Source organism: Petaurus breviceps, unplaced genomic scaffold, assembly GCF_028583685.1.
Source record: "Petaurus breviceps papuanus isolate PSGF00001 unplaced genomic scaffold, PetGlider_PUasm1.0 305, whole genome shotgun sequence".
Lineage (NCBI taxonomy): Eukaryota > Metazoa > Chordata > Mammalia > Diprotodontia > Petauridae > Petaurus > Petaurus breviceps.
Window position 1 is genome coordinate 12,334 of NW_027186060.1, and position 26,015 is coordinate 38,348.

The 26,015-nt window shown below is 40.9% G+C and overlaps 1 protein-coding gene and 1 long non-coding RNA gene across 4 annotated transcripts in view; one reads left to right on the forward strand and one right to left on the reverse strand.

Moving 5' to 3' along the window:
• Positions 1-1,367: 1,367 nt before the first annotated feature.
• Positions 1,368-26,015, forward strand: part of LOC138167779 (zinc finger protein 420-like) — a 28,206-nt gene continuing 3,558 nt past the window's right edge. The window contains exons 1-7 of one of the 3 annotated variants that reach the window (XM_069096746.1): positions 1,368-2,040; positions 6,067-6,162; positions 21,881-22,009; positions 22,573-22,662; positions 23,341-23,467; positions 24,162-24,257; positions 25,782-26,015. The exon at positions 25,782-26,015 is cut by the window's right edge and continues 3,558 nt beyond it. In XM_069096746.1, the coding sequence (XP_068952847.1) occupies positions 22,591-22,662; positions 23,341-23,467; positions 24,162-24,257; positions 25,782-26,015 (529 nt within the window). In that variant the 5' untranslated portion in view covers positions 1,368-2,040; positions 6,067-6,162; positions 21,881-22,009; positions 22,573-22,590. The remainder of the gene's footprint in view (positions 2,041-6,066; positions 6,163-21,880; positions 22,010-22,572; positions 22,663-23,340; positions 23,468-24,161; positions 24,258-25,781) is intronic. The other 2 variants (XM_069096745.1, XM_069096748.1) reach the window with 2 other exon arrangements.
• The window catches only part of LOC138167790 (uncharacterized), a 57,935-nt gene continuing 42,018 nt past the window's right edge, over positions 10,099-26,015 (reverse strand). The window contains exons 2-3 of the long non-coding RNA XR_011169967.1: positions 11,946-12,148; positions 10,099-11,214 (exon numbers count right to left, since the gene is read on the reverse strand). This is a non-coding gene — a long non-coding RNA (uncharacterized lncRNA). The remainder of the gene's footprint in view (positions 11,215-11,945; positions 12,149-26,015) is intronic.

A 26,015-nucleotide genomic window follows, 5' to 3' on the forward strand; every position in this document is an offset into this window, starting at 1 on the left:
TTCCCATTCCCATTACATAATACTCCTTTCCTCATATGAATTATTCCCCTAATCTATATCCCTTTTAAGTAAGATTGATGCATTGACAAATTACAAGAGGGAAGTCACCTTTATGAGTACAGATACAGAGACCCAAAAGAAAATAATAATGAACAATCAATTGTCCTTTAAGATTCAGAAGTCTCTTCTCACACAACTGTCGAGGAGAGGGGGGGAGGGAACACATCATCTGACAGACGTCCTCTGGCCCTTGTTACTTCACCTCAACCATCTTCCACAGCTCATCTCAACATCTTCTTGTCTTCTTGTATAAACCTGCTTTCTTATGTCCACTCTCCTACAAAAGTGAACTTGGCACAATTTTTAAATTACCATTCCTAAAGCTTGTGCCCTTATCATTCTTACAAAATCGAAATTGGAACCGTGCCCAGTTGTCATGTTCAAGAAACTCACATTAGAACCCAGTTTCTTATACTTTACATTAATCCATTATTAATTCCCCCACCAGGAAGATGAGATTTCACTAGGGAATTAATAACAGACTCTAGCACATACATAAATTAATTAATTTTAACACAGTAGATATGAAGTCATAAAACAATTCAAACTTCTGGTCATGTTATGCTTCTTTTAAGGCATTCACAAAAATAGACCACAAACCATTCTTCTTTTAACATTAAGTAATTATAACAAAACTGAGACAGGTATGATATTAACTAAGTAACTGAATGATATTCTCACAAGTCCTTGACCTAATTTTCTCCATAATATTACTAGGAATTAAAGGACCCTAACTTATACAGGAATACACACACACATACACACACACGCATACATACATATATATGTATAGATAATGGGGGACGCCCTGTCTACGGACAAGTGTCTCCACGTCCTCCACGTCTAAAAAAATATATACACATATTTTTTTTAGGCAAGGCTTTTCACGTGAGATGTCACAGAAAAGCAGACGACTACAAGTGATTCTGACTGGGGAGTCGGGAAAGGATGGGTCAAGTCTTCCTCCATACCCCGGGAGACTCACCCCTAGGACATCTTTTGTACAACTGAAAAACACTCGGTCTTCAAGACCTCAAGTAGAAAGGATGGGCCGGTTTCCCCCTACACTTGGGGGTCTGTGCCTAGGCTATCTCAAAGCAATCTTCCCTGGCCCCAATTGGCATCTATCTGGGGGCCAAGAAAATGTGATTTGTGCCGAGGGTTCCAGAAATCCTTTCTTTATCAGTCTATTGTTTTTTGCAGATGCTCTCTCTCTCTCTCTGTGTGTCTGTCTCTGTCTCTGTCTCTCTCTGTCTCTCTGTCTCTCTGTGAATGAGTGTGTGTACATGCTGTATCTCTTTCCCTCCTCCTTTCCCCTGCTGCTGAATGCAGGCTGGAAAGAGAGAGAAAGAGAGCAAAATACTGTCTTGTTTGTGAACAGAAGTTTTAAGATCTTTAAGTTTGAAAATCTCCTCCTATTCATTCCACTCTGGCCCAGTGGAGTCAGGAGGTGATAAGAAAGGGAGGGAATCTTTTCCCTCAGAACAAAAAGGCAGGTAGACTTAACATTTAACTATTTCCTGCCTCACCTAAAAGAGGAAAGTTTTGTGTAACAGAATGCAACTAAAAGGCAACTGAATGCATTCTGGTCATTTTTGAAAAGTGTCACTCCTAATTTGATGCTAAAGAAAAGTCGAAATTCATTTTACTATTTGGCATTTAGGCAAATTGGAATATTTTCTAAGATTTGATACATAAGGTGAGGTTTTTGGGTTCTCTAGAACTGGGATAAGGGAGTAGGCGCCACTCCCTCTCCCCTTGCTAGGGAAGTCAAAGCTATCACTTTCAAAGAAGTTTCTAAGGAGTGGACACATAAAATTTATTGGAGTAAAAGTTGGAACAGCTAAAAACATTGGGGGGAGGCATAGCAGCTATATCGAGGGCCCCTGGGGCATGCAGATGACCCTCTTTCCTTTCAAATCCTGTGGTCCACAACCAAGCTCTGCAACTGTGGGGAGAGGAGAAAAGCCTCTGCACTTGGTAAGCCTAATTTTCTATCAATAATTTTGGAATGTGATGAATCGGAAATGCAATTAATGTCATAATGTCATTGTTCTATTATGGTATCTCTAAATTGTAAAATCTAAATTGTAAAGTCCTCTTATACTGTAAAAATTGAGTGACAAAAAGCAGTTTTCAATCTGAATTTTGTTGAAACTAAAAGATGGAGAAAAAGTTGTGTAAAACTAGCTATGTTTACTTTATCAGTTCTGCTAACCCTATGTTATAATGTTTATTTCATGTGAATTGGATTTTTTGTGTTATAATATCTGATGGTTTGAAGCTCTTATATTTGGGATACAAACCAGTAGTAATAATACTGCCAATATTTACTGTGATAGCTGATTGTCCATTTAATTTTTTGGCTATTCTGGAAATATGCAGTGATTATAAGTTGATTGGTTGTATGGCATAAAAAAAAAGATTTTAGTTCAGTATAACTTCATGTGGAGTTTGAAGGTCATCAGATTGGTAATTTGTTTTTATTTCAAAGTTCAAATTTGAGATGATATCATTACTGGTAAACATCTGTACTATCTATGCTGCATGAGAAGTAGTTTCTCTTAAAAGTTTTGGAGTATTGTAATTTGGGAAAATCTTAAGCTTCCAAGTCTGTCTTTGTTTAAAAGGAAGCTTCAGTCAAGATTGTTTAAAATTGTAAGACTCTTAACTAAGTTATTGGGCTACTGTTTTAATGCTAAAACCTAAAACTGTGACAACTATTCTGACTAGTTCTGCCCATTCAGAACAGTCCTCCTGCTTATATGAGAATTGGCTAAACAGGGGCATAAAACTGCCAAATCCCCTGGAAACTCTCTCTGTTAATTAAGCAAGGTCGTTGGGAAAGGAACAGTTTTAGTCATGTAGTTTTTAAATGAACCTAACTTGCTAAAAAAGTTGCAAGGATTAAAAAGGATTTTTATCAATTGGCTTCTAGATTTCAGAAGGAAAGATGGTAAATGTAATTCCTTACAGTTGTGGGACCTGATAAATCTTTATTGCTTATTGAAGCTACAAGAGAATAGAAATAATTATAACTGGCTCTAAGCTGTGATTGTTGAGGCTTGTTGTTTAAGGTAAAAGGCATTTGGGACCATAACTAAATTTTATTTTGAGTTTGAATTTGGGTATAGTTATCTGCATTAATTCAGTATCTGAGAAAATGCCACAAGCTACTCAGAGCCTGTACTGTGGACAGGTGGAAGCCTGCATTTGGTAAAGGCTGGAGGGACAATCTTAGCCTCCATCTGGGATGGGATCCCTCCTGGCTCAGTTTACCTATGGGGGTCCTTCGAAAAGGAATGTTCCCCACCTATTCCTGAGTCTAGCACTGAGGTGGAATGGATACTGCATGGTTGGATATCTGTAACTAACCTGAATTTAAACAGAATCAAGGATGTTTTATCCTGTCATATTTGGAATGTCACAGGTCCCTGTTTTTTCCTTCTATAGCAGGTTTCTATGATCAGAGCAACAGTCAGTGATGAGCTCTTTCGTGTTAGCCTACTGGAAACGATGGGGTACCTGGGGTCTAGGTGGGACCAACTTGTAAAACCAGTCTGTGAAGTTGTAATTTGTCCTTTCCCGCCCTTGAGTTCTGCCCCTTCCCCCTATCCCACATTCCATCTAGGCAACACCCTTCAACCCCTTTTGTTCTTACTTAATCTCTTGATTTCTTCTTCCCAGGCCTGGCCCACACCCTCCTTTATCCTTGCCTTTTGTCTCCTTAACGACCTGGCCCAAATCTTATCTAAACTGTCTATTCACTTGCACCTCTTGGTCAGCTCTGACCTTTGTCTATGCACTGAGGCCCCTCCTGTCTGGTCAGCCCTGACAATGGCAGCCCTACCCTTTAAAGGTAAAAGCATGTACCCCTCTCCCTCGCAGGTCCCCTAAAGGACTCTTGCCCGCTTCTCATGGAAGTGTAACGATAAACTTCTACAACTCTCACTCCAATTAAGCCTGAGACCTTGAATTCTTTCCAGACGATATTGCAGGGTTTCTGGTCTTGGATAAGATCAGAATATCTGCTGAACCTATAGGGGTTCCGTTTTCCCCCCATCAGAAAGTCTAATATTATTTTCATTTAGGATTAGAACATGTGCAGAAAGTTATGCAAACTGCTTAAGATCATTCTAAAAGTTTTATGAATCTCGAACTGTTTTAAAGAAGGGAAAATACTTTTAGAAAAATTTTAAATCTCTAGTGGGACTTCAAAAGGCCTACTCTATGGAAAAATATAAAGGATAGTGAAATAGTCTGAGTAATGGGTTATACTAGCCCATACTCACCCCACTTCTGGTCAATTTTCTCTTACTCCTTTTTGGCCCTTGTTTGTTTAATCTTTTTGCTAGATTTGTGTCTTAGACTCAGCACCCTTCACTGGCAGGTGATTCTTCGGCCGGGAACATTGTCATGCAATCTAACTGACCCATGGAGCCTCCATGTTCAAGGCCTACAATGAACGGGCCCCCATTTGTGCTCCCCAAGAATATTCCATTCTTTGTGGGATGGGTGGGCCAGAGGGTGTGAATTCTGGGGACGAGGTATGTGCTCCCTGGGATTTCTCGCACCCCCTCTGACTAGTTATAACATCACTAAGCCCAGCACTTCTCCTTTAAAACGAGTTAAACGGGGTTTTTTGGACAATGTTCTAAAATCGTAGCCTTAGATTATCTGCTGGCCTCTAGTGGGGGTGTTTGTGCCCTAGCTAACACCTCCTGCTGCGTGTATATCAATAATTCCTGACAGGTAGAACTCCACACCAAAAATATACTGGAAAAGGCCAATTGGATGGAAGAATTTCATGAAGCCCTTAGTGCACCAGTGATGGGGTACCTGGGGTCTAGGTCAATTTGTGAAACCAGTCTGTGAAATTGTAACTGCAATTTGTATTGTAAAATTGTTATCTGTAAAATTCTTTTCCCACCTCCGACTCTGCCCCTTCCCCCTATCCACACTAGGTCTAGGCAACACCTTGTGACTCCTTTCTTTGTCCTTGCCTCAGATCTCCTTGTCTCCTCCGCTGGCCTGGCCCAAATCTTATCTAAACTATCTATGCACTAAAGTCACAAATTTCTCTTGGTCAGCTCTAACCTTTATCTATGCACTGAGATCCCTTCCATCTGGTCAGCCCTGACAATGGCAGCCCTACCCTTTAAAGGTAAAAGCATGTACCCCTCTCACTCGCAGGTCCCCTAAAGGACTCTTGCCTGCTGTAAAGGCGGTAAAAATAAACTTTCTCAACTCTAACTCCAAGCAAGACTGAGCTGAATTCTTTCCAGACGCCCTTGCAGGTTTCCTGATCTTGGATTAAGATCAGGGTGCCTGCTGAACCTATTAGGATTCCGTCCCCCATCAGTACCATAAAATTTCAAATGGCAAGCTCCAATAATTATTTTCAGATATTACTACAACCTCACACTGGTTAAGAAATTTCTTTAAGGTGAGCTTTATATAGCTTGCATGTATTTCTACACTTGTTCTAGATCATTAAACCAAATTTTCCCATGAACATCATAAGTTCTTGCTCTAATAGATTTACATGTTTCCCAAGCTTCTCCATCCTCTTCTATGCTTAATGAGATGTACATATGATAAGTTCAAATACTAACTTTAACTTATGTTTAGGTCATGGAATGAATTCAAATCAAAACAGAAACATTTAACTTTTCCATCAGTGTGAAAATATTCAACAAGTTACCTCCCTCTAGGAAATTTACACTGAAATTCTTTTCCCCAAACTGAAGGTGTCTCTGATTTATTTTCAGTAATTAATTTAATTGTATTAATATCCAATTATTCTTACATCATTTTGAATTTTAAATGTTTCCCAGCATTTAGACTATGGGATATTTCTTTTCCTTTATCTAATTGTTCATGTTCTATTCCAGGGATTCTATCTTTCACAAGACTATACAAGAGTACTAATTTGCCTAACTATTTGATTAAAAACTGCAAGATTTCATATACTTGCACTATGCTCAACTTTTTTACTGATTACAGAAATCTGCCATAAAGATGAAAACCAGGGACCTGACTGAATAAAATATCTACATGAAGTATCACATCCACCTTATACCCAGATTCAGGAATAGTCAGGTAGGAAACATTCCTTTTCAAAGGAAAACAACGTGGAAACAGCCGGAAGGATCCCATTCCATGCTGAGGCCAGGATTGTCCTTTTGGCTCTTTCTCTCTGAGGAACTTCCACCTATATATAACAGTCACATTCCCTCTGAGTAGCCAATGGTATCTTCCCTCAGATGGTGGGTTATTGAGCTTAAAACACAATTTGTTATAGTCCCAGAAGCTTTCTACATCAGATAGCAAGTTTCATTAATCAAAAATTTTGCCAGGACTTATGAGTAGGTGTTTCCAAGGGATGCAAATAAACTCTGATCAGCCTACATGCTGGCTGTAATAAAATGAAATCTTTAGCAGTGACTTAGGTCATTCTGATGGGGGACGGGATCCCAATAGGTTCAGCAGGAACCCTGATCTCATCCAAGACCAGGAAACCTGCAAGGGCGTCTGGAAAGGATTCAGCTCAGCCTTCCTTGGAGTTAGAGTTGAGAAAGTTTATTTTTATGCCTTTACAGCAGGCAAGAGTCCTTTAGGGGACCTGTGAGTGAGAGGGGTACATGCTTTTACCTTTAAAGGGTAGGGCTGCCATTGTCAGGGCTGACCTGACGGGAGGGGCCTCAGTGCATAGACAAAGGTCAGAGCTGACCAAGTGGAGCATGTGAATAGATAGTTTAGATAAGATTTGGGCCAGGCCCAAGGAAACAAAAGGCAAAGATAAAGGAGGGTGTGAGCCAGTCCAGGGAAGAAATCAAGAGAGTAAGTAAGAACAAAGGGGTCCCAGGGTGTTGCCTAGGTGGAGTGTGGGATAGGGAGAAGGGGCAGAGCTCAAGGGTGAGAAAGGACAAATTACAACTTCACTGACTGGTTTTACAAGTTGGTTTGACCCAGACCCCAGGTACCCCATCAATTCTACCCTGACCAAAGAGTATCTCTTAACAATAGGAAGGAATCAACATTTTCCCAGACCTGTCTGGGCAGCTCGGTGTGTTAAGATTAGATTTTTAAAAATCCTTCTTGAAGAATGACTGGACCTTGACAGGAAATGGGTATGGGAACTGTGAGAATGATGTTTAACCTGAAGGTGTCCCAAAGTCTCTTCTCCCCCTTCTTAAAACACCACAGATATTCACCCTATCCTGGACGACAAAATTCTCTGTCCTCTCCCCCCCCCCCCAATCCTGGGTTATAGAATTTCACCTGTCTCCTTTTATCTTGTGCCATCCATCTTTCAATCCCATAATGCCTCTATAAAGGCATAATTCACAGTAGCTTTGAATATAAAACTCAGTATCAAGTGATTACAACAAATTAGTTTACAAATAGAAATTTGATAGGCCTTCTAAAAATCAGAAAAGATTTTACAAAACATTTCTTCATAAAAGTAATTTTTCTGGTCATAAAACCTCTTGTACATAATTAACAAAAATTACCAGACATCTTAGGAAGCCTTTGCATAATTACCAAGTTTCCTTTCATAAACATGCTCTTCAGAACAATTTTAAATGAAAACTTCCTTCTTAAGGCCAAAATAAACCTTGAAACTTTGGAAGTCATTAAAATTAAGTTCATATAAAATATCCTTAAGTAACACTAATTCCCAAAATATTATAACAAACTCAATTCCTAGTTATTACAGAATCCTTAGATATCACAAAGTTCCCTAGTCAAAAAAGTGTTATTTGTAATGGAAAGGAGATCGTTTTTATAAGCCAAGAACATACCCAATTAAATTAGCTTTATCACAATAACAAAGTTTAGCAGGACTTTATGAATTTACTCAATGTCTTTTCTTTCTTTTGTCTTTAAATATATCACTAGAAATTAATTACATTCTGGAATTTCATATACCTTCAAATTAACATACATAAATATATCCCTAGATGAAAAGGGTTTGGAAAATCATACCCTATCTTTTCCCAATGATTCTCATTTTCTCAATAGGAATCCTAAAACACAGAAACTTTTGTACAGAGTTCATAAGAACTTTAGGTTACTTAACAGTTTCTTAATAACATTTAGATAGGAAAAACTGCTTTTTAAACAACCCATTATCTATTTAGGTGAATGTACTTCCAAATCACCTTGCGGAGAAAATAAACCACAACTTCAAACCACTCTATACATTTTCATTATAGTTAAGATTTCCAAATGGAAAATCTGCTATCATAGTAAATATCAATAACATTATTATTCTTATCACCAAATAAGTTTCAAATTGATGGGGGAGGGGATCCCAATAGGTTCAGCAGATATTCTGATCTTATCCAAGACCAGAAAACCTGCAATATTGTCTGGAAAGAATTCAAGGTCTTAGGCTTAATTGGAGTGAGAGTGGGAATTCTAGGTCTCAGGCTTAATTGGAGTGAGAGTTGTAGAAGTTTATTGTTACGCTTCCGCAAGAGTCCTTTAGGGGACCTTCGAGTGAGAGGGGTACATGCTTTTACTTTTAAAGGGTAAGGCTGCTATTGTCAGGGCTAACCGAAGGGAAGGGACCTCAATGCATAGATAGTTTAGATAAGATTTGGGCCAGGCCCAAGGAGACAGGAGGATTTGGGCCAGACTGGAGGAGACATGAGGGATTAAGTAAGAACAAAGAAGTCCTAAGGTGTTGCCTAGGCCTAGTTCGGTTGGGGGAAGGGGCAGAGTCTGTTGGGGGAAGGGGCAGAGTCAGATAGGGGGAAGAGGCAGAGTGGGAGGTTGGGAAAGGAATTTTACAGATAACAATTTTACAATACAAATTGCAGTTACAATTTCACAGACTGGTTTCACAAGTTGGTTTCACAAATTGACCTAGACCCCAGGTACACCATCAGAAATGAATGTTGAAAATAAAAATAAATTAATTTTAAAAAAATAATTCTTTAAAAATTAGAAATAGGCACGTGGAGAAATTACTGCAAGCAGTCAAAGAAAAAAACCAAACTCATTTCAAATACTGTGGAACCACAGTCAGGATAACAAAAGACTTGGCAGTTTTTACATTAAAGTATGGGAGACTTGGAAAAGGCTATTCTGGAAGGCAAAAGAGCTGGGATTTCAACCAAGAATCCCCTACCCAGCAAAACTCAAGTGTAATTATTTTTAATTTTTTTTTTAATTTTTCTCTCTTTTTTATTTTTTAGTTTAGATCATTCATTTCCACAAGATTTTGAGTTACAAATTTTCTCCCGATTTTTCCACTACCCACCACCCCAAAACAGCAATCCCACTGAATATCACCTCCCCCAATCTACTGTCTCCCATATCTTCCCCTATCCCCCATCTGACTTTCCAGTTAGGGCATGGTGGATTTTTATGCCGCAGTGCCCATATATCTTATTTCCCAGTTACATGTAAAATAATAATAATAATATTTTTAAACATTTGATTTTAAAACTTTCAATTCCAGATTGTTTCCCTTCCTCCCTTGTCACCCACCCTTACTGGGAAGATAAGCAATTCAATATAGGTTGTATGTGTGTAGCTATGCAAAACATTTCCATAGTGGATATATTGTGAAAGACTGACTATATTTCCCTCCATCCCATCCCAACTTCCATTTGTTCCATTCTCTTTGATCCTGTCCCTTTTCAAAAGTGGGTGCTTCCAACTTCCCTCCCCCCCCAGCCTGCCCTTCCTTCCGTCATCCCCCCTCTCATCCCCTTCTCCTCTACTCTCCTGTAAGGTAACCTATTTAAAGAGTATGTCATTATACCCTATTTAAAGTGTATGTCATTCCCTCCCTAAGCCAAATTCAATTAGAATAAAGTTGACTCATTCCTTTTTGCCTTCCTATTCTTCCCCTTCATTGTAACAATTTTCCCTTGCCTCTTCTTTATGAGATAATTTACTCCATTCTGTCTTTCCGAATCTCCTCTCCTTATATTCCTTTCTCACCTCTCAATTTCTCCTTCTAAGTATCATCCCTTCCTATTCAATTGGTCCTGTGCCCTCTGTCTATGTATACCTGTAGACATATATACACACACTCACATATGTATTCATACGCCCACATACCCCATGTATATACACACACACACACACACACACACATTTCTATTCCCTTCTACTATTCTCATACTGAGAAAAGTTTCGTAAGTTACAATTATCGTTTTTCCATGTAGGAATGTAAATATTTCAACTTTGATAAGTTCCTTATGATTTCTTTTCCCTGTTTACCTTCTCATGCTTCTCTTGCTTCTTGTATCTGAATGTCAAATTTTCTATTCACCTCTGCTTTTTTCATCAAGAATGCTTGAAAGTCCTCTGTTCCATTGAATGACTATATTTTCCCCTGAAACATGATACTCAGTTTTGCTGGGTAGGTGTTTCTTGGTTTAAATCCCAGCTCCTTTGACCTCTAGAATATCATATTCTAAGCCCTTCAATCCCTCAGTGTAGAAGCTGCCACATCCCGTGTTATCCTCATTGTGTTTCCACAATATTCAAATTGTTTCTTCTTGGCTGCTTGTAATATTCTCTCCTTGATCTGGGAATTCTGGAACCTGGCTATAATATTCCTAGGAGTTTTCTTTTTGGGATATTTTTAAAGAGGTGATTGGTGGATTGTTTCAACCTCTATTTTGCCCTCTGGTTCTAAAACATCAGGGCAATTTTCCTTGAGAATTTCTTGAAGGATGATTTCTAGGTTCTTTTTTTGATCATGACTTTCAGTTAGTCCAATAATTTTTAAATTATCTCTCCTGGATCTATTTTCCAGGTCAGTGGTTTTTCCAGTGAGATACTTCACATTGCCTTCTATTTTTTCATTTGTTTGAGCTGTTTAACAGTATCTTGATTTCTCATAATGTCACTAGCTTCCATTTGCTACAATCTAATTCTGAAGGAATGATTCTCTTCAGTGAGCTTTTGAGATTCTTTTTTCCATCTGGCAAATTTGGCTTTTTAAGGCATTCTTCTCCTCATTGGCTTTTTGAGCATCTTTTGACATTTGAGTTAGTCTATTTTTTAAGGTATTTTCTTCAGTCAGGTTGTTGACTCTCATTTCATAATTTTCTTGCATCATTCTCATTTTTCTTCCACTTCTCTTATTTGGTTTTCAAAATCCTTCTTAAGCTCCTCTATGACCTGTAACCAATTCATATTTTTCTTGGAAGCTTATGATATGAACAGGCAGTTTTCAGACAAAGCAATCAGAGCTATCTATAGTCATATATTCATCAAGAGAAGACTGAAACCCAAAATATAGGAAGGTGTTACCAAGCTCAGGGGATTCCTGCCTTCCTCTGTGTAGACAAGTGAATAGGACATGGGGTTTGGAGTCAGGAGAGTTCAAATACTACCTTAGAACCTTAGTCATGGTATGACTCTGGGCAAGTCACTCTCTGTACCTCAATTATCTCATATGTAAAATTGTGAGGGAAGGGGTTGAACTCAGTGATACCAGAGGTCCTTTCCAGCTCACTAATCCAGTCCCTAATCCTATAATCCTCCATCAGAAAGACCTGAACTAGGATGGTTTCCATGGGGAGAACAGCGAAACTACTTTAGCTCCAGAATGGCTCCTGACTTTTCTTCTTACCACAGAACACTGGACAACCTAGAAGCATGCAGGGGAGGCAGAGAGGCCACATGTGCATGGCTTCCATAGCAGCTTGTGAGCAAGGGGAAGTAGCTGGGGTACTGAAGCCTCCCTAATCACCAGGTCTGGGCCTGGAAAGCCAAGCACCAGCAGCTTTTCAGAAGAATGCTACTGTGAATAGCTTTTAAAGTTCTGATCACACAGTATAGTGAACACTATTCTATAATGAATCAAAGCAAAACATTCAAAGTACAGCACTCACAATGGTACAACTTACCACAGAAAATAAACTCCAGCCTGGTGGCCCAGTAGATGAGCAGTCTCGTGCCTTTATCAGGCTTCTCCTGGTACCTGTATAAGGGGTCATCAGTAGCACCATATCTGATCCTCTCACTGGCCTTGCAGTTCATGGTAACTGTCTCCTAAGAGAGGCAGACAGGGAGGCTGGGGACTGGGTCAGCACAACAATACCATAGAAATCTGAAAGGAAAAAAAATGATTAAAATAGAAATATTTGGACATCCTTCTCAAATATTATATAATTAATAGACATATTTAAATCCAGGAAACCCCAAATTAACTTAATTGGCCATAAAAGTGAGACACTGCAGGTTTCAGAGAGACATTATCGTTTCTGCAAACCAAGAGTCATGACAATTTGGTCTTTAACCCTGACTCTCCTGGAAACCTGTCCCCTTTTTTGGTATGTCTTAGCTGAGCCCAGAGTAGCAGTAGCCAGAGAATATTGGACAGAGACATCATCCTGTCACCTGAACATCTGTAGGCAAAGACCTCTGAGCTGAGATGGGGGGAGGCAGACATTTATATTGGGAGCAGTGCCTGTGAAAGGCCCCTTTTATTGTGACACTCCCTATTATATATATCTGATATTGTGATCCTGCATGTCTATGCTTTGTGTGTAGATGTGTTTGTGCCTTGTGTGTGATATAGGAATGATTGCCACAGGTCTTGTTGGATCAATAGGAATGTCTGCTCTGTGTCCCTTTGGGGAGACTAGATTTTTGAAGCCATGAGACAGAGCTCTAAGCCCAGAGGTCTGGGGTGCTGTTAAAGGAGGCAGGAGGTCACTGGTTTCTGTGTTTCCTTTTTAATTATGCCTTACTACTTCTGGATCGTTATTCTTCCAGCTAAGTCACTCCATTTGGCGGAGCTGCCCACCAGAGGACAGGGATAAGTAGCATCACCAGAAAACTCAGTGTTCCTGTGGCTTTCGAGGTGTGAATTACCCCTATCTGTATGTACCATGGCCACATGTGTGTCCCCTGGGGATGCCCTTCCATAGGTGCTCCCCAGCTACCTACTTGCCTTGCAGAAATGCCTCTCCGTGATCGTTGGACCACAAATACTCCCTGTCTGTGTGTGTGGGGTGTGGGGTGAGTGAGTGTGTGTGTGTGCACTCACACACCTTTTTGTGTGTGTTTTCTATGTGTAGATACTTTCTGCACTCATGCTAGACATATTCATGTGATAGGGGGCCCTAGATGCATGGGGGAAAAGCTTTCTTCCCCACACTGAAGTTATTTTATTGTGTCTGTCAAGGAATCTTGTGTGGTTTTAACACATGCATGTGAAATGACTCAAGTTTTTTTTTTTTTTGGAGTCAAATACAAAGAATCATAACAATGAGAGCATGTATGTTGTGCTCTTTTCAGTCAACTGAGTGACTGCAAAGATGTGATACCATTTGAGAAAGTCTTTTCAATGCTCATACATTCATCAAATGTGGCCTCAATATATATGGAAATCATTTTCATAAAGATGTAATAGAGAGGCAACAGAAAGCTTTGTTGTCACTGGTTAGACATTCCTCTCATCATTTTTTAAGGCAAATGTCCATGACTTTTTATAGTTCCTTCCAATCTTCCTCTCTTTTAGCCATCTTGAAACTCGCACCTTAAAAGTCCCAAAATTGTGTCACCTTCACTGCAGACGTCCTCTGTCATCCTCGGTCTGCTCCAGCTGCTCTGTCCACATTTGGTTTTTAGTCATTCTCCTTCAATGTGCCTCAACGGGTGTTACCTCCCTCTAAGTATGTGAAAAGGCCTTAGTGTAAAAGAGCCAGGGTCTCCCATTGCATCCTGGGCATCTCCAGTCATCCTGATGAATATCTGGTCACTGGACCCAGATGGCTCTGGAGGAGACAGTGAGGCTAGTGACCTTGGATGGAAGTGGCCTTCCATCACTCAAATCAAAGTCAACCACATGTCACGTCATCATTCCCCTGATGCATGGTCCTCTTCAAAAACAAAGGATAAACACAGCCTCAAATGCAGACAGTGATAACCCAAGCCAAATGTGGCACTACTGGGATTTCATTCTGTATTGGGCTGATGAGACTATTAGTCTCCTTAAGTCTTTAACCTTGTTCTAGCTCCTCCTATTCCTAGGCTGCTAGTTGGTGCAGTGGACCATTGACTGAGTACAGGGTCAAGAAGTCCTGAATTAAAATCTTACATCTGACACTTACTAGCTGTGTGACCCTGGGCTAGTCACTTAGTCCCCATTTCCTCAACTGTAAGATGGGGATAATAATAACACCTGCCTCACAGGGTTGTTGTGAGAATCTAAATGTGATAATTTTTGTAGAAAAAAAGTGTTTAAAACATAATAGACACTATATAAATCCCCTGGCTCCTCCTGTCTACCTGTCCTTCCTGCCAAAGCTAACATGCCCACCTTCATTCACATGAATTCTCTGGGTTCTATTAGTGCATCCGTCTCTCCTGGTTTCTTATAAACTAATAAAGTAACTGTCTTCAAAGTTACCAAGTACCTTTTTTGTGCTTAAACCATTTGGCCTTGACCTCTCTGAGGTACATGATGCTGTGAATACTAGAGCTATAGAAATTCATGAAGAAGAGCAGACATTCAGAAATTCACATGATACCAAATCCACAAAGGGACCCAGCAGCTAAAAAGCTGGTTTCAGATGCCCATCTATAAATGCTTGGAGCCTGGATAACTGTGAGATGAACTAAATATCCTGGAAGAGAATGCAAATTTGACCTCATATGTATTACTTAGCCTTAGAAGGGAGATCCTCTAGACTTGAGAATGACTCTTACATAACTTAGTCAAAAGAAGCTGGATAGATGATGGTGTGCGTGTGTTTAGAAAAGTAGCATATACTAAGAAGGCAGAAACATAAGAAGAAAATCAGGAATTAGAAGATGTGTGGTGGTAGAGATTCTTTGGGTAAATATCGAAAAAGGTGAAATAAATACCATAGTTGTGAGACTGCAGTTCACCAGAATAGGAGAAAATAGATGAGTGATTCTAGAAACAAATTGTTAGGTTGTCATGGAGGCTTGACACTAGAATAAAGGGGGTCTTCTATTACTCAAGTAAGATAGCCTCTCCCTCTGCCAAAAGACAGAAATGAAGAGTTTCATAGATACCTATAATGAAATTCCCACTCTTTAATTAGAGGAGGACCCAACTAGGACCATTGATTCTTCCCGATAACCAGGCAGCTTGGTGAGAATGATCATGGGGTCTTAAAGGTTGTAATAGAAGAGGGGTGGAAAACCAGGTGTCATCTCCCTTGTGGGCTACATTTGGGAAGAACAGACTTGAAAGGGCCCAGAGAAGGAATAGACAGGATCATAGATGGGGGAATATAGTAGCCTCTCCAAACCATAAAGTAAAGAAGTCCAAAGGCCCCTGACAGAATCTTCTTGTCTGAATAAGACCAGCAGTAACAGCCCAACTTCCCCCTTTCTTTCTAGGTGGAGAATTTGGATATCAACCAGCCACCCATTTTCCTTCATACTTCCCCCATTCTAAATCTGCACCAGTCTTGAACCTGGTCCTATACCCCAGATCTGAACTCTCTCCTCCCTGACCCCAATGAACTGGCTCTCTTTGACCCAGATAAAAAATGTCCCTCATTCAATCCTGCTTTGCCTCTGTTGGTCAACGACTCCATCCAGGGTCCCAGTGGATTTCACTGTATGTGTCCAGACTTCTTGACTGCCCTTCTCCATAGAAATTGCTTGTTTCCCTTTCTCTGTTCATTCCATCATGCTGCATTTTGTCCGATGGTTCTGAGCCTTCCACACAAGCCAATTTTCTCTTTAGAAGAATGAGTCATTGTTTAGAACTATGACTAACACCTCAGTAGCCATATCTGTATTCCACATTGTTGACTTAGGAAAACTAGAAAGTAAAGGCTGACTTCAGAACTGAGAGCCTCTTTCCTTCTCTGAGACACCTGGACTTTTTCCCTTTTGTAAGAGGAGATATTATGATATCTTATTTTGCTCCCACAGATATTATTCAGAAATAATTAACATTCCCAAGCTGTGGGGGAAGCTTGCTTATTTTATTTTACCAGGACAATGGCCATCCTGGTGCAAGGGGGATTAGAAAGGTTGGCAAAGGACAACTGGTTCAAACCTAGGAGGTCATGCCTGGTCAGCAGTGTCCTCACCACTAACCTCATTTATATTAATTTACACTCCCAAAGGGCAGAGATTCTACCATTTTCTAAACATGGGATGAATGATCTTATCTGGAAGGGAAAATATGTAATAAGGGCATGTAGTGGGAGTATAAGAAAGAGTTGTAACCTTGAGGAGTCTGGACCAATCCCAACTTTGAGGGAGGAGTCAGAACACTCTAATGATATTTAAGCTTGTTCTTGTTTCTGTATGGGATGTGAGTGTTCCTAGTGAGCACCTCACCTGCTTCTGAAGCATAATAAATGCCTTCCTCTGCCCACTCTGTTTCTGAGTTCTTTCAGTGAGAATGGGTCTATCATGTGGATCTCCCTGCCTGGGAAGTCATGTGAGCCCCACAACCATGTTTCTCACAATTTGGGGGGTTCATTTCCAGAATGTTAAGAGACTTGAAGAGGGGTAAGTAGATGAGATAGAAGGAAGAGCTCACCCTGCTTAATTTTAGATCAGTCTCCATAACTAGGTTGGGGAACCCCCCACCCCACATCTTAAGGGCCCGAGACCTTGTTTAAATAAGAAGAGTGCATAGAAGAACACAAGAGAAAAAGTGAGACTCCAGAAACAGCTGGAGATTGTGGAAGTCAGGTCCCTGGGCCAAGTGAGGAAAATGTGGGATTTAAGTTCTCCTTTGTCAAGTTTTAGATTCTGGGTTTAGAAGTAATGTTTGTGGGGGCAGAGCTTGCTTAAGCTCCTGCTCCAACCACCTCCATACCTGTAAAAAAAATGACAAACAAATTTTGGAGCTACAGATCCCACAAAGTGACAGACAGAAACAAATCTCCCACTGAAGGCAGCCTGGCAGGCCAACAGGAAGGATTTATTGCACCACGGTGGGAGCCGAGCACAGTCCTGCATGAGCCATGCTGGCCCAGACCCAGGGTATCTTACCCTATAGAACAGTAAGGAGGAAGGGGGTAAGAGCAGGGGTGATAGAAGAGAGGACAGATTGGGGGAGAGGGTAGTTAGAAGTACGAACTTTTGAAAAGGGACAGGGTCAAAGTAGAAAATAGAATAAGTGGGGGGCAGGATAGGATGGAGGGAAATAGAGTTAGTCTTTCACAATATAACTACTATGGAATCGTGTTGTGTAATTACACATGTACAATCTATATTGAACCCAGTGGAGGTGGGTGAGGAGGGCAGAAGGGAAAGAATCTGGAGCTCAAAGTTTTAAAAAAATTATTTTTTACATGCAACTGAGAAATGAGATATACAGGCGCTGGGGTATAGAAATCCATCTTGCCCTACTAGAAAGTTGGGTGGGGATGGGGGAGGATATAAGAGAGAACAGATTGGGGGAAGGGGTAGGCAAAGGTAGGCTCACTATCTTGGGGTGGGGGGTAGGGGAAAGACAAGGAAAAAATTTATAACTCAAAATCTTGTGTAAATGAATGTTGAAAACTAATAAATAAATTTAACAATTTTATAAAAAAGAAATAAGGTTTGCCTAGAATGGAAAAATGAGAGCTCTGAAGGAGAAGTACCTAAGGAGGATAGAAGGATTCCTCTGAGCATTTCATTCAAAAAACCCATTGGCAATGTATACAGGCTAACTGGGACCAAGGGTTATCCCAGGATAGAGACCAGAAACCCTCCCACCCCCTTTTATTCCTCCCCCTCTGCTCCCAACAGACCAGTTCTAAAAGAAGGAAGCCTTTAGAGGAAGGAGGGGAAAAAGGGAAGGAAAAAAAAAGAAAAAAATCCTAAATTGGTTTATTTCCTAGAAAGAGAAGATCAGTATTGCTAGGTCTGTATTTGTTTTGTGTGTGTTTCTGTGTGGGCTGAATGTCTGTGTGTAACCTGACAAACCTGTAAGGCAGCACTAGAGCAGCAAGGGCTAAACTCTGCTTGGAAATCGGCTCTCTCTCTTTCTCCCCCTCCCTCCCTCCCTGATTGTAGCAGCATCAGAGGAACAGAGAGCCAGGAAAGAGAGAAAGTAGGTCACATGGGAAGTAAAAGCAAGTTGGAGAGGGTAGAAGTGTCTAAGTTATGTGCAGTTTTAAAGGGGCTTCAGTCAGAGTCCACCAGAGGGATAGGTAGACTGAAGGAAAGGCAACAGAGTTTAAGCATGTGGGAAAGAAGAATATGAGTAGAAAGGAAGTAAATAGACTTAACTTAAATAATTAAAGATAGATATGTAATTAAAATGTTTACATATTGTTATTGGCCATTATGATTGTAAAGTTCTTAAAACAAGGACTGGCATTTGTTAGACACAATATTCTAATTTAATATATTTATTCCATACCTGATAACTTTGAAATGGATTTTAAATGCCAAAAGTGAAAAGACCAATAATTTCTGGTAATGTAATTGATATATGTTATTACTGTATTTATAAATTGTATTGTATTTCTAAAACTCTCTTAGATGTAAAGTTTGGGAGCCCATTCTGAGGTAGAAATATTGGGGGTTTTTTTGTTTTATTTGCTTTTTGGAGGGCAATTAGGGTTAAGTAACTTGCCCAAGGTCATACTTCTAGTAAGTGTGTCAAGTGTCTGAGGCCAAGTGTCTCAAGTCAGAACTCAGGTCCTCCTGACTCCAGGGCCAGTGCTCTACTTACTGTACCACCTGGCCGCCCCTAGAAATATTGTTAAAGCAATTTTCAGATGGAATTTTGTTGTATATAAATTGGGTTTTTAAAAGGGGGGGATGTGATAGAAATTTGATAATTTTGATGGGGTACCTGGGGTCTAGGTCAATTTGTGAAACCAACTTGTGAAACCAGTCTGTGAAATTGTAACTGCAATTTGTATTGTAAAATTGTTATCTGTAAAATTCCTTTCCCAACCTCCGACTCTGCCCCTTCCCCCTATCTACACTAGGCCTAGGCAACACCTTGGGACTCCTTTGTTCTTACTTAATCCCTCATGTCTCCTCAGGCCTGGCCCAAATATTATCTAAACTATCTATTCACATGCTCCTCTTGGTCAGCTCTGACCTTTGTCAGACCAGCCCTGACAATGGCAGCCCTACCCTTTAAAAGTAAAAGCATGTACCCCTCTCCCTCGCAGGTCCCCTAAAGGACTCTTGCCCGATTCTCATGGAAGCATAACAATAAATTTCTACAACTCTCACTCCAATTAAGCCTGAGACCTTGAATTCTTTCCAGACAATATTGCAGGTTTTCTGGTCTTAGATAAGATCAGAATATCTGCTGAACCTATAGGGATCCCCTCCCCCATCATTTCCACAATATTTCAAATTCCAAATTTACTCCTCATCTCTTCCCTCCTTCCCTACCCCAAGGTGGCATGCAATCTGATTACCCCTTCCTCCACATCTACCCTCCCTTCTAGCATGCCCTTCCCCCACCCCCACTGGCTTTATCCCCTTCTCCTTTAGTTTCTTGTATAGCAAGATAGATTTCTCTACCCCATTGCCTGTATATCTTATTTTCCAATTGCATGTAAATAAAATATTTAACATTTGTATTTAAATCTGGAAGTCAAAGTTTTAAAATCAAATGTTTATATATATATATATATTATTATTATTATTATTTTACATGTAACTAGGAAATAAGATATACAGGCACTGGGGCATAGAGACCCACTGTGCCATACTGGAAAGTCAAAGAGGGCATGGGGGAAGATATGGGAGAGAGCAGATTGGAGGAGGGGATATCCAGTGGGTTTACTATTTTGGGGTGGTGGGTGGGGGGAAAACAGGGAGAAAATTTCTAACTCAAAATATTGTGGAAATGAATGATGTAAACTAAAAGTTAATAAAGCATTTTATTAAATTAAAAAAAGGATTTGTATTTAAAACTTTGAGTTACAAATTCTCTCCCCACCCACCCTCACTGAGAAGGCAAGCAGTTTAATATAGGTTATTCATGTGTAGTTATATAAAACACTTCCATAATAGTCATGTTGTGAAAGACTGTATTTCCTACCATCCTATCCTGCCCCCCACTAATTCTATTGTGTCCCTTTTCAAAATGTTTGCTTCTGACTAAACCCTCCCTCAATCAGCTATACCTTCTATCATTCCCCCTGCCCTTTATTTCCTTCCCCCTTACTATCCTGTAGGGTAAGATACCCAATTGAGTATTTGTTATTCCCTTCTTAAGCCAAATACAATTAGAGTAAGGTTCACTCATTCCCTATCACCTCCTCCCAATTCCCCTCCTTTGTGAAACCTTTTTCTTGCCTCTTTTATGTGAGATCATTTACCCCAATCTATTTCTCTCTTTCTCCTCCTAATATATTCCTATCACCCCTTAATTTTATTTTTTAGATATCCCTTCATATTCAACTCACCCTGTGCTCTCTCTCTCTCTCTCTCTACCTACCTATTTCCTCCAACTACCTTAACACTGAGAAAAGTCTCATGAGTTACAAATACATTTCCTATTGAGGTTTAGGGTTTACAGGTGCTCGAAACCCCAAAATACCAACACACCAGTCCTTCCAAATGAACACGGCTCAAGTCTTCTCTCAGCCAATGTAAAGTTTATTAAAGATTCGCCATAATGGGTAGACTCTGAAAGACCCTAAGTCTATGTGACTCTTGTACTGACAAGCAGGCCAGAATAATCTGACACAGAGTGAGTCTGAACTAGATTAAGTTTGGACCCTTCATGGAGGCATCTTATATACAGAAAGATTTTGGGAGGATTTAGGGGTAGTCTATTGTGCGGTTGGGGAGGGTCTTGAGGAGGAATCTAAGGAGGATCTTTATGACACCGAGATCAGACTCCAGTAATGAGATTAAGGGTGGGAAATAGCTGAAGGCTATGAGAAGATGATGGACAATGGAGGGCTGGGCTAGTTTAAGAATAACAAGATTTAGGTATAGCTATCTTGGGAGAATTAAGGGTGGGAAGTAGCTAGGCAAAGGAGACCTAGGCTAGTAACGGAGACTTGGGCTTAGCAACAATGAAAGGCTTATGGCCTCATGCAAATGCCTCATCAAGTAGGAAGGTTCAATCAGAGTTCAAGGAGTTTCCTAGAGCAGGTACCCCATCAGCTCTTAGTTTTATTTTGGTCCATTTACCAAAGGATTGCCCCTAAACGCCCTCACTATCTCCTGATTTCCCTTGGGTCCTTCTCCTCCACAGAAGGAAACAGCCACAAAGTGGGCGCATTCTCTGGCCCCGCCTCCTCTGCTTGTCTGTAATCCTCGTCCCACAGACCCCACAGGAGACCTGGACCTCCAGGGATCATCGGCTTTGCCCTAACATCCTTTCCCCAAAAACAGCGACCAGGCCAAAGCAAAGCCTTCCGTGGTCCCCGAGGTCCCCGGGCCCTCTGGACGCCCACCGCTGGGGTTTCTTTCCTCGGAGCCGCTGCTTCCGTTCATGGTGGCGTCACTTCCTTCTTAAAGATGGGGGGGAGAACAAAAAGCATTTCATTAGAGCTGAGGCTTGTTGGGACGGGATGCCAGCAATGGAAAGACTGCGAGATGGAGTAGACTGGGAGGAATTCCCAGGTCTCCGACCCAAAGCCTAGCGACTCACTTTAGGGTTGCGGCCTTAAAGGCCGTAAAGTAGGAGATTAGCAGAAGGGGCGGGACTCCAAGGCCGGAAGAGCCAGACGGGGCGGGGCAGGTAGGAAGATGGAGGATGGGCCGAGCCCCAGGCATGCGCAGTAGGTGCCTCAGGCCCGGGAGGACATGCGCGACTTTGTGGCATTTTCCAAAGGGAAAAAGTAAGAGGATGGGACTTCGTCTTCTGCCTCACTTACGCTTCCTATCCTCTCCCCTCTTCCCTGCTTGCTGCTGACAGGTTTTCCTCCTTGATCCTGAGGTCCAGCGTGACGGGGCAGGGGGCTGACGAGAGTGGGACCAGGCTCCAGCGGAGGTGCGACTGGTTCGGGGTCCAGGGGCTGCTTTCGGAGCTCACCGAGACGGGCATGTGAGTCTGCCAGAGCAGGAAGGGAGCCCCAGAGGGTTTCCGAGGCTCTGGGGGTAGCCCGTGGAGGGAGCTGGAGGTGCAGGCCCAGGCAGGGTCCGGGGGCGGGTTCTAATCCTCCTTCAGGCCCGGCCACATCCCGTGGCCCCGGTCAGGTCCTCCGCTCCAGAGCTCGGTCCTTCCCCTGTGCCCAGAGTCTCAGGCCAGGTGCTCCTGGTGTGTGTCCATCGGGTCGTGGTTCCGGCTGTCCCCATGGCCTCTGCCTCCTCTGGGGCACCCCCACTTCCGGGAAGCCTTGCCTGATGCTGCCCCCAGGGTCTGGTGTCTGTTCTCCACTGTTGTTTCTAAAGAGATATGGCCCCCCCCCCCCCCCACCCCAGAAGCAGAGGTTCCCCGTACCCCCCAGGGCAGGGTCCAGCCCTGGCCCCTCACCCACCAGGGCAGAAGCAGGGTTTCCCCTCTTTGAGCAGATCCCAGCACGACCCCCCAAACCTGCCCCCGGAAGAAGTAGGGTCCCCATCACCCCATTGCGGCCCCCCATCCTCAAGCCTCTCCTTTCCCCCCAGGTGGGAGCGCAGGAGGGAATGGCTCCTGTGCTGAGGCATTGGCCTGGACAGGTGAGCACTGATGGTGGCTTCCCAGGAAGACCGGCTCAGGTAGGAAGCTTTCTGTGTCTTATGCTATAATGCTGGAAATTGTAGGCATATGAGAATCACGTATTTAGAGCTAAAGGACATCATAGAGACCAGTGTATTCTCTACACACGCACACAAAAGCTTACCTTTTTTTTTTTGGTGTTTTTTTCTCAAAGTTTAAGTCCCAAATTCTTTTCCATCTAATACTTTCCACAACCATTCGGAAGACAAAAAAGAGGATACCTACTATCCAAGTGAAGCAGTGCAAAACATTTCTGAGGTGTTTTGCCTTGCTGTGAAACCCAAAAGGCAGTGTCTTCCTGAAATAAATTCTTGCAATCAAACCTTCTTTCAGTCAAACATCAAACTTTATTGTAAATCCAATATAGAAGCAAAATTCTTAGGGAACCTACAAATTAAAGAGGGTGAGATTGAGTCTTATCTACCAAAAGGACAATGAAGGGATCTGGATGGGATTAAGGGTGGTTAGTAGTCTGGAGTAAGCCACCTATAATTGGAAAAAAAAAAAAGTAACCCACCTCCAGAATGGAGTCACTGTGGTTGTCTCAATTGCATCAATCCCTGTATCACTTGATGTCCAAAAACATTCGATTCCCTCAGTCTGCTAGCAACCAGTTTACATTTGAACTTCATAACAAAGCTATAGCTGGGTAAGCAGAAATGTTGTTGGTATTTCAGGAATCAGTCACATTCAAGGATGTAGCTGTGAACTTCACTCGAGAAGAGTGGGTACAATTGAACCCCTCTCAGAAGAAGTTGTACAGGGATGTGATGCTGGAGAACTATAGGAACTTGGTGTCTTTGGGTAAGAACAGCTACCCCTTTGGACTCATAATGTGACAACTTTCAAGATCTTAACAGCTATTCTTTGGCATACAAGATGCTTTTATAGGCAAGAGACTTACTTGTGCTACCTGTATCCAGGAAGAAATGTCTTTGCTTAGTAAACCTTGGAAACTGATTTCTTGATAATCCTTGAGAATGTATCTGCCCCTCCCTGTTGCTTCAAATTCAAGATTTTCTTTTTAAGGCCAACGTAGGTTTCTTCATACACAGTGTTACTGTTGTCTAAGCAGAGAGTAAATCAATTGAACTCTATTTTCCTAAATCCTACTCAGTAATCCATTCTACCATAATATAGAATGTCCTCTGGTGATTCTTTATGGTATGCTTGAGGTATTTCTAGCATTACTATTCCAAAGATGGCTTATACTAGTTTTTAATTCTATTATTAAGTTTTATGGATGCTGTTTTTTTTTAATGTACATTCTCCTCCTGACATGTGGAAAAAACCTTACTTCTCCCTTCACCCAGCCCATTGAGCCGCACATGTTTGATAGACAAAAATCTTAGACAAAATCACCTAACCTTTTTAAGATATACTCAGCACCCTTACTCCCCCACTGTTCTGTTAAGAGTTAGAACCAATATTGCATCTCTCTCTTCTATGAAGAAACTTAGAGATGACTCCCTAGTACTTTCTCATTTTCAATGAGCAGGATTTGCAGTATCCAAACCAGAGATGATCCAACAGTTGGAAAGAAAGGGAACATCTTGGATGCCAGATGCAGATATTCCCAGAAGCAGCTGTCCAGGTGACTACATAAAAACCATACAAATGGGTCATTGCTAAATAGTGATCTATTGGGCATTTTAAGTCAAGGCTCTTGTAAAATGTTGAACCTATCATACCTAAAATGTGACCTATCAAAGTTTCTCAGGCCTGTTGAGAGGAGGTGAGATGTTCAAACTTAATTTCTTACCTCAAGAGGTTCTTTTTTTGTGTGTGTGTCTCTTTACAGAAATGTACCTCCACTCTGAAAAACCGTTATTGCCTTAGTATGGCATAGTCATTTCTCTTTTCATTAAAGATTATCTTCTCTTAAGCAGGCATTCTGCTTCACTTGCTTTGATTTTCATTCTGCCTTTTCAAATAAGCATATTACTTAAGATATAAAGTAATGTGCTCTTTTTGCTTCTTAATTCTCTTTTGATATATTCCTTTGTTTTGTTTTTATGATTGTGTTGGTTTGCTGCTATTATTTAAAAAATATTTACTCGTAACCTCATTCCCCTTTCTTTATTCTGTCATGTTATGTGTGATCCTGTATTCTTTATCCTTGGATATGTTTATAAAGACACAATAGTATATTCATATGACAGAACTCGTGTAGCTATAACCCCATCATTGGGCCTGTATATTTTCAGTATTTGGCTATTTCACAAAAAGCTGTTGTGAAAATTTTGCTGAAGAGTATTTTGTTTACTTTCAGTAACATACTGAGGAAGCAGATCTAGTCTTGGGACCACTGGGTCAAAGGATCCAGAACAGTTTTTGTAGCTCTTGCTGAAATTGCTCTTACTTATCAGAAAAATGTTAGCAACAGCTATTTCAATATAATTGCCAAAACTTATAATTTTAAATTATCTTTGCTAATCTGATGTCTATTGATTGCTATCTCCAAATATTTTCATTTTTACTACTTTGACCTCTAGAGTTTTGAGTAATGTTCAGGTACTTGTTGATAATTTCTCTAGGCCTAAACACCTGTATGTCTTAGTCTTAAAAATTTCCATAAATTCCTTACAAAGTACATAGATTGGATTTTTAGAGGAAATTTAGGGCAACAATTGTATTTCCTCCCCGTATTTTTCCTTTATTCTGCTTATTTCATGTATATATTTCTCTTCCTTACTATAAACTTTTTTTTCCATATTTTTGGAGGGGGGAAAGCAAGCTACCCCTTTATTTTTTGTTTTCTTCCTATTCAGTCTTTTCCTGTTTTCATCTCAGATGGCAAGAATATATTTACGGTTTCCCAAAGTCATCTTTTCTTTTTCTGAATAATCCAATTTTATTCAAATATCTGCCCATTAAAGTAGAGTAAACATTCATTCATCGATTCTGGTAATTTCCTCCTCAGTCAAATTATTTTTATATGTTATCTTTGAGTCATCATACTTTCAAATAAGATAAATTCATTCCTGGTGAAAGGCTAATAAGACTGCCCTATTCAAGTGAGAAGGCAGTAGAATTTCTCTAAAACATTTGAGCAAGTAAGAACCTTGGGAAAGGGTAAAAAAGGCAGGGTTAACCAGCTCCTCATTCTTCCTTTCAGAGAATAGAGAATTTACTGGAGATAAACCTCTTGATTGTAATGACTATTTGAAGGCCTTCAGGAGCAAGGAGCATCTTCCTATACATCAGAGAATGTATACTAGAGAGAAACCTTGCAAATGTAGTAAATGTGAGAAGGCCTTCAGGGATAAGACAGAACTTAGAGTGCATCAGCGAATTCATACTGGAGAGAAACCTTATGAATGTAGTGAATGTAGGAAGGCATTCAGGAGCA